Here is an 11,678-nt window from a genome sequence, read left to right as displayed (position 1 = left end):
TCAAATAGCAGTGAAGTGTTGTATCTATAACCAGTCCTATATCGTGGTGTATTTATAGCAACTAAAGGAAATGCCAAATATTACAGAGGTTACTTCCGCCTTCTTTTCATCTTTTGTCACGCAATTTATGCGAATATGCATCGCCAGTTAGATCGTGTAATTTTTCTCTCCCTGTTCTATCAAAAGATTGTATATAAAATAAGGGTGGGCGACCCTCTTGTGCTTAGCCTGTCTCAGTTTCTAGTTTTGATTTTTCTTTTAACTTTCCAAAGAACTGAATTTTGGCCTCCCGGAAGGATTTCGTAGATCGCAAATCTCTTGCACATAAACTATTTTGGTTACGGTGCTCTCTTCCCCTCCCTCCCCCCCCCCCGAAAAAAAGAAGAATAGTAAACAGGAAAAGAAGAAAAAGAAATTACGCGGAAAAAAGGAATAATTAAGGAAACTTAATAAAGAAATTGAATTACTAAAGGTACGCGAAAAATGGTTACGTGACCAAATTGCGTGACCGCTTTAGCAAATTCTACCCCTCCCCTGCGATTTACTGACAAGACTTGCGCAGTGCAAGATACGCTGGCTGAGCAACATCCATGATGGCTTCTGCCAAGAAAAAGCAGGATGAGAAAAACTTAAAACTTCTTCGAGATCTCGCAGCTTTGCCCCACAACAAAAAATGTTTCGATTGTGGACAGAGGGGACCTACATATGTGAATACCACTATAGGATCTTTCGTTTGTACATCATGTAGCGGCATTTTGTGAGTAAAGTTGGCGTGTATTTTCGTCGACTTTTGTCGTATCCTATGTAGTTGAATGATTTGGCTATGCAACTCTGCTTAACGCTAATTATTTCCCAATTTTATTTTGTGTTTTTACAGAAGAGGTTTAAACCCTCCTCAGCGAGTAAAATCAATTTCGATGACAAGTTTTACTCCACAAGAAATAGAGAATCTACAGGGAACAGGAAACGAGGTAAAGTCTCGTAAAAGTGGTTTTCTAAGACACGAGTTTAGAACTTTAGTGAAATGTAGCAGTACGTAGTTTTCGATTATAAGATCTTTTAGCGGACTTTAATGCCGTCAAGGGACTTTAAGGCGGTTTTTACCTGTTCCTTACTCGAGGGATGTTCATATTCTTCGTAGTAAATGAGATCTTGGATTGTAACACCCTCGAGCTTACAGTGTTTTATATAGCTCACTTAAATTTTCTCATCATGCGAATAGTTTGTACATTATAATACTTAGTCAGTTTTATTATGGCCTGTAATATGTAGTTAGCACATTGGGATCCAAGAAAGTGAGTTCAAAATATGTGATTGTTGATAAAACGCAATATCGTACAGCATGGTCTGCTATAAAGTTAACAACCGGTCATATCTTCCAGCCGTGACAAATCGTGACTAATTGGAATCTGCCTTGCCGATATCGATCGAGTTAGTTTCACTTTTTGCCTGTACGTTTGTACTTATTTTGTCCAACTGAACCATATCGTCAATATTTCAACGCCTTGCTATTTCTAAACCAAAAGGGAGTAAATTCGGTCTTATTGCAGAGCAAAATACACTCCGTTTAGCACTGTGTATACAAAAATGGCGCGAGATCATTATACAGCTCCTTGTGGTTGCATTGTTCGCCACAAATCGAAGACAAAGCAAAGAGATTCCACAGTTGAAAGCGATAGTAGTCGGCCGTTTTTTTGATTCATTCAACTGATAAGTCACGCACAGATTGAAGACTGATTTCTCGTTCAATTCACCCTTGATGTGTTGGCTTTGTGAAAGTTAGAAATACACAGTTCGGGTCAGGCTGTTTTAAACTGCTGCAAAATATTTAATCAATTGATAGAAATACACTTTTGCAACTAAACATTGAAACTAATAGGCATCAATGCGCTCACTGGCCGATAATTTCAAGGGAAAGAATCTTGTTTTTTTCGGTTGTTAAATATGTTGATTATTTTTACAACTTACAACAAATACTATTCATAAAGATTGCCTTCAAAACATCTTGATTGTCCTAATTTACTTTCAAGGTGTAAGTTCTTTCTGCATTTTAATGATATCCATTTAGATATGTCAAATAAATACAAAACCCTTTCCTTGTCTTAATTCTCTTTCTCATAACAAAAGTCATTAGATGCAATAAACAAAACTTAGCTTTAAGTGGAAGACAATTTTAAATATGTTATATTTGACATAAAGAAACAAGGAAATACCACAATATATTATGAATACCAAAATCTAAATATGTATCTCATCTCCTAAACTATTAAAGGGTTATCAAGTCATATTTTCAAACTGACATAACTCCATTAATTATTAATATCTTCATTTAGGATACCTTTTATGTTTTGTGGTCATTACCTAACAACACTGTTATAATATTAAAAGAAAGAAAAGAAAATTGAATTTGAGCACAAAGCCTGCTTCAATTATTGTCTTAAAAAAAAAAAAAAGAAAAAAAAAACTAAGAAGTGTATAATTTTGTTTTTGAATACGATTTTTGAGAATATTATGTGAGCAAGTTGACCAGGAAACCTATTTTTAAAGGACCCGTTCCCAAGGCTGTATGGAGAATGGGGTCCTTTGATAAGTGTAATTTGTTGAAATATACTTTTAAATATCATTACCCACTCACTGTGTGTTGACAAGTGTCTCTAACCACCATTTAAAATTCACTGTCAGTTGTTAACTGTAAAGCAAATTTCTACAGCAATAGGCAGCATACAAGAGCTTCTTATTACGAAGAAGTGTCTTGGGTTTTGCCAAATTATCATCAGTTATTGAATATATGTGAATATAAATGATGTATCACTTTTGCTAGTTGAGAAATTTCCAACACTTTTCAGTGCCCTTTGAGTTATGCATGAGGCTCTGAGTTCCATGTTTCATGCTGACATTTACTGCTGGTGGATGTAAATGCCTACATTATTATTTAATTTGTTTGTAATTAGAATTTGGATAGCAATCCATTAGTGCTGTTCCCTTATTTGTCTCTTGATACTAATTGATGTTGTGATTATACTTCTTGCGTAAATAAAATGATGTTAGCATACCCAGTAATGTGTTCAAAAGTTTCAAGGAATCCACCCTCTAGGGAATAAAAACCACATTTTTCACAGACTTTTTCACATCATAGTTACTGTTAGTAGGTAGTAACATGATTTATTTTTGAAGACAACAAAATTGCACAGGTCGATGGGGCGAGTGCAATTTGTAGTGTTCAAAAAATGTACATGTGATTATTTACACCAAATTGCACTTGAAATCATGTTGGTACTTGTTGATCACCTACATAAGGAAAGCTTCATACAAAGTCAAGATAGATGAAATTTTGACAGTGCTCACACAGGCTATTTGTAGTTGTCACTTGTGTTATAAATTTGCACTTGTGTTATGTGAAAAATGCACTTGTTTTCATCTAATCGGAAGAGCATAATTTTATCTTGTATGTTATTATGATACAAAGACCTGTATGTTAGCTCTGGAAATGCCTCATTTTGTATTCAGGGAACTGCAGTTGATTGTGCCTCATCTTTTCCTTTTGTGCAACATAAAAATGTTTTTTTTTTTTTTTTTAAATTTTTTACCCTCTGCAGTATTGTAAAAAGGTTTGGTTAGGACTGTGGAACTCTTCAACACCAGCTGAACCAGAATCTAGAGATGAACAAAAGATAAAAGATTTTATGGTTCAGAAGTATGAGAGGAAAAGATGGTATATGCCTCCACAGCAAGCCACAGCTAACAACACAAGCCAGTCAGCACCAGAGCCCAAACCACTGAAGCAACTTTTAGGAGAAAATGCCCCTTCTGTCACAGTCCAAGTAAGTTAAAAGGGTCATTCCTATTCAGCAGTTTTCATTCCTTTTGAAAACTAAATTGACATAAAAAAGCTATCCGAGATATTTTTAAATAGAATAAGAAACTAAGTAAATAAGGGTAAATTTTTTTTGAGCTGTGTAAATGTTGTTACAAGTGTGGGACGAAGAAAAAATTATGAGTCCCTGTGAGGAATCAAACCTCAGACTGAAGATATGTAGGGGTCTGAGGCTCAATTCCTCATACAGGGACTCAGAATTTTTGCTTTGTTCCACGCTTGTGACAAGACAAAAAACATCGTTTTCCATTAAAGATGTTATTATCAATGTTATGAACTGCTTGTGGTGGCAATAGAACACATGACATTTCATTTAACTACCCTACTTTTTACCTTTGACTGACTGAGCCTTGTCTCTTTACTCCTAGGCACAGGCAACAAGAGAGAGACCTCGTACAGGAAGCCAAACAGGTGCTTCCCCTGCACCTGTATCTGTTGCTCCACCCCCTGGCACTGCACAGCCTGCCGCTCAACCAGCTCCACAGCCAAAGCCTCCATCGGTGGATCTACTCGGAGACTTAGGAGGAGATCCCTTTGCAACTCCACAACCACAAGGTTAGACCACAGTTTTCCTTTAATTGAACATTTCACCCTCTTTATCTAAAAAGCTAAATTCTTACAACTGCAATCCTTATGTTTCTTTTCGTGCTATGGATGAGAGTTAAGTGTTGTACAAAGAAAGCTTCAGTCTTTGACAATGCTCAAGGTCTAGTTACTCCCTTCAATGCTCTGATTAATATATTACCAGTCAGTCTGGTTGGTGAGAGTGTAAACAGTCAGATGTGAACCCGATTTTATCAACCAAACCTCAGAAGAAATATTTATGATCCACTTAAAAATAATATTCTTTTTTGGTGTTGGAAAGGTAATATCTCAATGTCTTTGGTGGTATTTCAAAAACAAAATTAAGGAGTCTGAAAGGAAATTTTATATAACATGACTTAATCCATAAACTTACAAGATCTGATTGTTAATTCTCCCCTCTGGCTGCTACTCATATCTTGTGAATTAGTTAAGAGGATATGGTGTTAGATCAAGATAACAACTTTTATGGGATGATTTTGATTATTCTCATTACCTGTATGCTGATAAGGTATTGATATTGTTGGGAGAAATTACATGTTAATCACTTCTGGGAATTAAACACAAACTTAAAACTTTATTGCCTTCTTCGTGCTACCTTGCAATACTGTTATACAACTTGGGGTTGCAATGAACAGTCTACTCCAAAAATTTGCAAGTTCCAATAATTACAGGTTGTACTGCAATATTGCTCATTGATTTTGGTCTTCAATTGTCTTATGAAGAAAATGTTGGTTTGGTCTAGCATCAAGAATTTCTACCCCAGTGATGCTAAATTTAAGTTTTTCTTGAAAATATATTTACATTAGCTCTGATAATTAATTTCTTTTAGGTCAGTTTGGATCACCACCACAACCAGGTGGCTTTGGATCTTTCAATGCATTTGGTGCACCAGCAGCTGGGCCTGCTCAGAATGCATTTGGTGGGCCAGCAGCTGCACCTGCTCAGAATGCATTTGGTGCACCAGCAGCTGCACCTGCCCAGAATGCATTTGGTGGGCCAGCAGCTGCACCTGCTCAGAATGCATTTGGTGCACCAGCAGCTGCACCTGCCCAGAATGCATTTGGTGCACCAGCAGCTGCACCTGCTCAGAATGCATTTGGTGCACCAGCAGCTGCACCTGCCCAGAATGCATTTGGTGCACCAGCAGCTGCACCTGCTCAGAATGCTTTTGATCCATTTGGGTCATCAGCACCCCAACCTGCTCAACAATCTCAGCCAAGTTTTGCTGCATTTGGAGCCCCACCCCAGCAGCAACAGCAACCTGCTCCTCAACCACAACAGCAAACTAATTTGTTTGATGCATTTGGATCACCTCCGTTAGCATCAGGAGGGTTTAATGCCTTTGGTGCTCCTGAATCATCAGGTTAGAGAACATGGCTTGAACTTTGCTTCCAGAGTTTATACAAGGGTTTTTCCAAGAATATGACAGCAACTACCTTCTAAAACAAATGCTTCAGCACAGAAAAGTTGATTTCTATTGCCATTTTCAATCTCACAAAAGTTTCTTCTGCTACCCTAAGTTGTGGCCATCAAAAATGTTCAGGAAACATTACTTTGTAACTGTTTGATGGCCACAATTTCTTTGTGAATTCGTCAGCTGATCATAAATTCTAACGTAACATGGCAGTGTCAAAACGGTGTCTTGTTCTTTTCTTTGATACCGATAGGGCAATGGGAACAAGCACCCTAAGGGTGAAATGGTTTCTTAGGTCTGTAGGCAGCTAGAAAACAGGAACATATGTATAGCATTTTCTGGGAAGTCCAGGGGGGTATTACTTGCTAACTCAGATTCAAATTGGTTTAATATCCTTTCCCTCAGGAATACTAAAAACTAGGAGCATTAGTTCAAGGGGATTTAATTATTTCCGTGATTTCATTTTTTCCATGATTTCCTTTATTTTTATAATTTTCTTTTCAGTGATTGAAATGTTTGATAGGGAGCAATGAGAAAAATGCAAATTTTTTTTTGAAGAATGAGGTTTGAATTTCCTTTTGTTTTTAAATCTACAATTCAGCCCCATCACAACCACAACCAACATCAAATGCCGGATTTGGTCCACTTGTGTCAGCATCTGGAAGCTCAGCTTCCCAAAACACAGCAGGTGACAAGTATGCAGCATTGAGTGAGTTAGATAACTTGTTTGGTCCGTCAAGTGGCGGTAGTAACGCAAGTCTCAGCACTGGAACTGGCTTTGGTTCTGGTGGTTCATCTTCATTTGGAATGTCTAGTGGACCAAATCCTTTCTCTAGTACATCAGCTGGATCTGTATCAGGAGGTTTTCAGCAGCCCAAACAGCCACAGCAGCAGCAGCAGCAGCCGTCCAATCCATTTCAAGGTCTGGGAGGAGGCCCTGCAGGGTTTGGTCAGTTAAATGGTCCTATGAATCCAGCAAACAGCATGAGCACAACCTCTGGTACAGGATCAGTATTTGGTGGCCAGCCAAGTTCAGGATTTGGTGGTCAGCAGTCTTTCAGCAGCAGTCAGCCTGTAAATTCAGGCTTTGGTGGTCAGCAATCATTTAACAGCAGTCAGCCTGTAAGTTCAGGATTTGGTAGTCAGCAGTCTTTTAGCAGCACTCAATCTTTTTCTGGTGGCTTTGGCAACTTATCAACAACACCTCAGCCATCATCATTCGGTGGAAACCAGCAGTCTGGTTGGGGTAGCATGGGAGGTCAGCAACAAATGGGTGGCCATAATATGAGTATGCCATCAACATCGACCCAACAGAATCTTAGCTTTGGTGGAGCAGGAATGGCTGCAATGGCCTCAGTGCAATTTGGAAAAATGGGAGGTGGCTTACCACAACAACCTCCGGTGAGAGGTCAAATGAACTTTGGTGGAAATCAACCTGGTTTTGGCAATAGTCAGGGATTTGGTGCTGGACAGCCAACATCCATGTTTGGAGGTTCAACGGGTGGATTTGGAGGAAGTCCCATGTCTAGCAGCAGCAGCTTTGGAGCTCAGCAACAACCCTCTGGGTTTGGAGCTCCTGGAGGCTTTGGTGCACAGCCAAGTGCTGGATTTGGAAATCAGGGAGGAGCAGCATTTGGTGGTAACATGTCTGGAATGGGAGGCAGTCAGTTTGGACAACAGCAGCAAATGCAGCAATTTGGGGGATGGCAACAAAGTCCACAGGCCAATCCATTTATGGTTAGTGTGTGAAATATGTTTTAAATATAGATTTGGCAGGCATGATGGCCAAAAGCATGGGTATTGTACCTTCCCCCCATATATCCATTTTCCATTGTCATCTTGGTATTTGCCTTTATTTCAAATTCCCATTTACCTGAAGTGTATTGTTATGCCTATGCTTAGAAGCCTACATTGGCTGCCTATGTCGCCCGTATTGATTTTAAGATACTTCTCGTTTTTAAGTATTAAATGGCCTGAGTCCTCTGTATCTTAGTGAACTGTTAAGACTGTACATTCCTAATAGAAACCTAAGATCTTCTAATAAAAAAACTCTTAATGGTACCTAAATGCAATTTAAAACATATGGATATAGAGCCTTCTCTCATAGAGCTCCTACTCTGTGGAACGCCTTGCCGGATGATATTAGGCAGGCAAGTGGACCTTTTAACAACATTTAAGTCTAAACTTAAAACCCATTTATTTAGACAGTTGTAGATTTTGCTTTCATTGATTTTTCACTAGTCTTTTAATTCACTTTGACACCTGAACCGCCCGTAACCGCCCGAACCTCGCGATTGCCTTGTGCGAGAACGCTTTCCCCCCTACCTCCCCTACTAAGTATAGTTTTGTCCCCAAACTTCCTCTATAGTTTGGAGATCAATAAACCAATCAGAATCCGTCGTTCGCACATATGTTTTGTCAACTTTAGGGGGTACTAGAGGGGCATTATTCTATGCATCTTCACTAAATGATCAAATTTGAAAATATGGCATCTGCGTGGACAACCCTCAAAATTTTCAGGTCGGATTTTTCTTCCATTTGCGATCGAGTTAGACCTTGTGGAATTCAGAATGTAAAGTAACAATGCTATAGAATACTCTGCTTGAAAAAGAATGGATATCCAGGTCTTAAAGGTGACAGAATAAGCTCTCGAGTCAACGACACTACGATTCTCTAAGACGATGCGAATTATGGACGTAATGTGAAAACCGAACTTTCGGACTTCAAGCAGGGCCTGGCGACAATTTGATGATTCGATGGCCCGGTAAATATGATGTTCGAGTAATAATGTATGTAAAAAGTATAGTTTAATAGAAGATTTTGCCTCAAATCGAAGTTTTTGCAGAATTTTCAACATAAGGCTGCACAATTTCTGGCCATGAAGGCAAGTAAACAATGATCTAAGCATGATGAATTTTACCGCGTGGGCTTTGTACACGTAAGAAATTCGTATGTTTTTCGCTTATAACAGCAAATCAAACACTGTTTTGAATAAATCTGACGTCCCGAAATATTTCTTGGCCATTTTAGTCTTGCTTCCTATTGATACATTCCATGGAATTTGAGATCTCTTCACTCATGGACAAAATTGCATATTCCCTTTTGAAATATGATCCACATGCCCATTTTCACACATGTGAAAATATTTAGCGACTTTTATCTTTCATCTTGATTTTTGAGTTAAAACGTAATATGCACCTATTGCTTTTTTCGCCGGAAATAAGTTCTTTAATTAATTAGTACTCTTTCACTGGAGCTTGTTTTTTGGAAAAGCTGATTTTTAAAAATTTACTGCGCACTGTGTTTGCTTTCTTGGTTTCTCCAAAATTTTGACTTTTCGTTGGTACGTGTTACACGTAAGTGTCAATGAGTTAATTGATTATATTTTTCTATCCCTGTCATTGTAAAGTGCCACTGGATCTTTGAGAAGCATTGCACTATAAGCTATTTATTATATGGCTGTGTCTCACAAGGACTGGGAACTACTGAATTAAAAAATTTGATTGGCTGAAATCAGTATTGAAAGCGGTCTAGATTTTCCCATCCAGACCAGCATCTAGACTGGTCTAGAAAAAAAAAGTACAAAGAATATAAAAAATTGGCATATAAGACACAGCCATATAATAAACATCTTATTAACCAATTTAGGTCGGTTTGTATGGGGGAATCTTGACCTCGGTCAAGATTCTCTCATACAGACCTCCCGCTCGGTTAATAAGAACTAAGTATTGTATTGTATTGTTACTCCAAGAATGATCTTTCTCAACCTCTCACTTCTCTTCCTTTTTACAGAATAATACCATGCTATAGATGAGCCCCTGTTGGGGGGGGTATAGATGTTGCCTGTCTGAATTTCAAACTTTGTCATGTTACCATTTCAGAAGGTTCTGATGTCACTGTCGCAATTTCAGCAATGTTGTGCTCGAAGGCGCATTTTCATTTCCCTGATGTCGTTGTTTCAACGCCATGTCACCCGTCGGAATTTACCCTATCAGGGCCTCATAGATTGATGTAATTTAAATTTGTACTTTAGTTAAGACCATCATACTCAGTATTGCCTCCATATGGGAGTATTTTCTCCCAGAAGCCAAAGGAAATTGTTTTATATCTTATATTTGTCCCACCCTCGTGATAACACAACTGGTAATAACATCTTACTTTAAGTTACTGACATTATTTGAATTTCAGAATGCTGGAGCACAACAAGGCATGCAAAGACAAGGACAGTCTACAAATCCATTTATGTAGAAAGCTTGCTGAATCAGGTCACAATGTAATTGAAAATAATTCCTTATTGGTCCTGGCTACAAAGGATGGATCAAATGGAACAGTGGAATTGCTAAAAAAGGAAAGATAAATGGCGACTTCTGGGTTGAAGTAATTTCTGTCGTAGATTGTATTGTTAACTTTTTGTTGTAAACTGTGAAAAATTTTATTATGGAACATATGGTGTGATCTCTATAATGAGAGAACAGAACAGACTTTTGGAGACATTTAATTAACCCTCATGACAAATTGAAAATGAAGCAAAATTGATTTCAGGAAGCCATTAATGTGGGCTTTACTTTGCAAAATGCCAGCAATGCAACTATGATATGCAAAATGAACTCCCCCTAGGAAGTCCCCCCCACCCTTCCTTCAGTCTTTGGCCATCACCGCCGACCCCCCCCCCCACACCCTCATCATTTCCATCCCCAGCACATAATCAGTTCCCATCATTCCATGTGGAGAAAGGAGCTCAAAACTAGAGACATCAGTAGGCAAAAAATTAAAATGGTGATAATGAGGTAGTAGTAAAAAGAATACCATAAGTGCTGTAGTTGGACCCTGCAAATCTTTGAAAATTATCTGGAACCTGTTGGTAACAGCATAACATGGATCTAGTAAATTTTACTGAAAGAGTAATTCTACGCAGGTTTAGTCAATGTTGGTGCATAATCTTTTCAGCTTCATCTTTAGGGATGATTGGTTTGACAATATTCACTTTGCGTTAAAGAATGATGGTAGTTTGAAGCAATACACTGAAAGCTTGTCACAACCAGGCAATAGGATAGATATATGAAGGAGTAATTAATCTTTTAAAGGATGTAGTTATAAAGTATTAACTGTAGTTAATGCCGAGTAATACTTCATTTGTTACAACTATCACTTGAGTTGTCACTGTCATGTTTGGATCAGCATTGTTTGACAGTATCAGTGATGGCTGTAAATGCAAAAGTAAAACAATACACCAGTCAGAGGCAGATAGGTCTGTTGCCAGTTTCAACAAGAGCTTCATTTGCCCAAGGTTCTTGTATTGAAATACTAACTACTAACATTTGGTTGGAAAAATTTGGTATGCTATACTCTACTCCAAAATGGCAGATCAAAATGAAAAACACAAGATTTCTTTTAACTATACAGGAAATTAATACACCGAGATAAGCACTTTGTTTTTAATAATAGACCAAAGTTCCATATAGATAGCCAGGTATATTATCTCATCTAAAGAAATATTTATCCCTATTGAATAAAATTACCAACATTTTAATGCTTGTGGTAGTAAATCACCCGTGTGATGAATTTTACATTTCTTTTGCCATTTTGGAAAAGAGTATATTGGAACCATTTGAGGTAGGTTTAAGTACACATGTTAAAGATAACTTTTTAGGAAATTTTTTGTAAAATTTAATTTGTCCTTTTCCATCCTTGGAAATAAAGATAGGAAATGTGTTAAGTGACAGAAGTGGTGAACGAATAAACATGCATTACACGTTGTTTTAGTTTGGTGGGTTGAGTAATGGGACTTTCACTTCAGTGACTTTT

At 38.0% G+C, this 11,678-nt stretch overlaps 1 protein-coding gene across 2 annotated transcripts; it reads left to right on the top strand.

The window, feature by feature from the left end:
• Nucleotides 1-553: 553 nt before the first annotated feature.
• Nucleotides 554-11,628, top strand: LOC111335945 (uncharacterized). Of its 2 annotated transcripts, XM_088726227.1 has the most exons (8): nucleotides 554-757; nucleotides 878-971; nucleotides 3,597-3,821; nucleotides 4,243-4,429; nucleotides 5,289-5,822; nucleotides 6,475-7,610; nucleotides 7,981-8,023; nucleotides 10,062-11,628. In XM_088726227.1, exons 1-7 carry the CDS (start codon nucleotides 591-593, stop codon nucleotides 8,011-8,013), a joined length of 2,376 nt encoding a protein of 791 aa, XP_088582353.1. In that variant the 5' UTR covers nucleotides 554-590; the 3' UTR covers nucleotides 8,014-8,023; nucleotides 10,062-11,628. The 2 variants fall into 2 exon arrangements, with proteins under 2 accessions (XP_088582353.1, XP_022797693.2); XM_022941958.2 differs by lacking the exon at nucleotides 7,981-8,023 and having other exon boundaries at nucleotides 555-757.
• The last annotated feature ends 50 nt before the right edge of the window (nucleotides 11,629-11,678 follow it).

This window comes from Stylophora pistillata, chromosome 7 (assembly GCF_964205215.1).
Source record: "Stylophora pistillata chromosome 7, jaStyPist1.2, whole genome shotgun sequence".
Lineage (NCBI taxonomy): Eukaryota > Metazoa > Cnidaria > Anthozoa > Scleractinia > Pocilloporidae > Stylophora > Stylophora pistillata.
Note: the sequence above shows the minus strand (reverse complement) of the source record. Positions and strands in the feature narration are given on the sequence as shown.

Excerpts from the sequence above, each read along its gene's own strand:
- LOC111335945 (XM_022941958.2), top strand. The coding sequence starts at position 591 with ATGATGGCTTCTGCCAAGAAAAAGCAGGATGAGAAAAACTTAAAACTT. Across the intron at positions 758-877 it reads ACATCATGTAGCGGCATTTT|AAGAGGTTTAAACCCTCCTC; the intron begins GTGAGTAAAGTT and ends GTGTTTTTACAG. Across the intron at positions 4,430-5,288 it reads TGCAACTCCACAACCACAAG|GTCAGTTTGGATCACCACCA; the intron begins GTTAGACCACAG and ends AATTTCTTTTAG.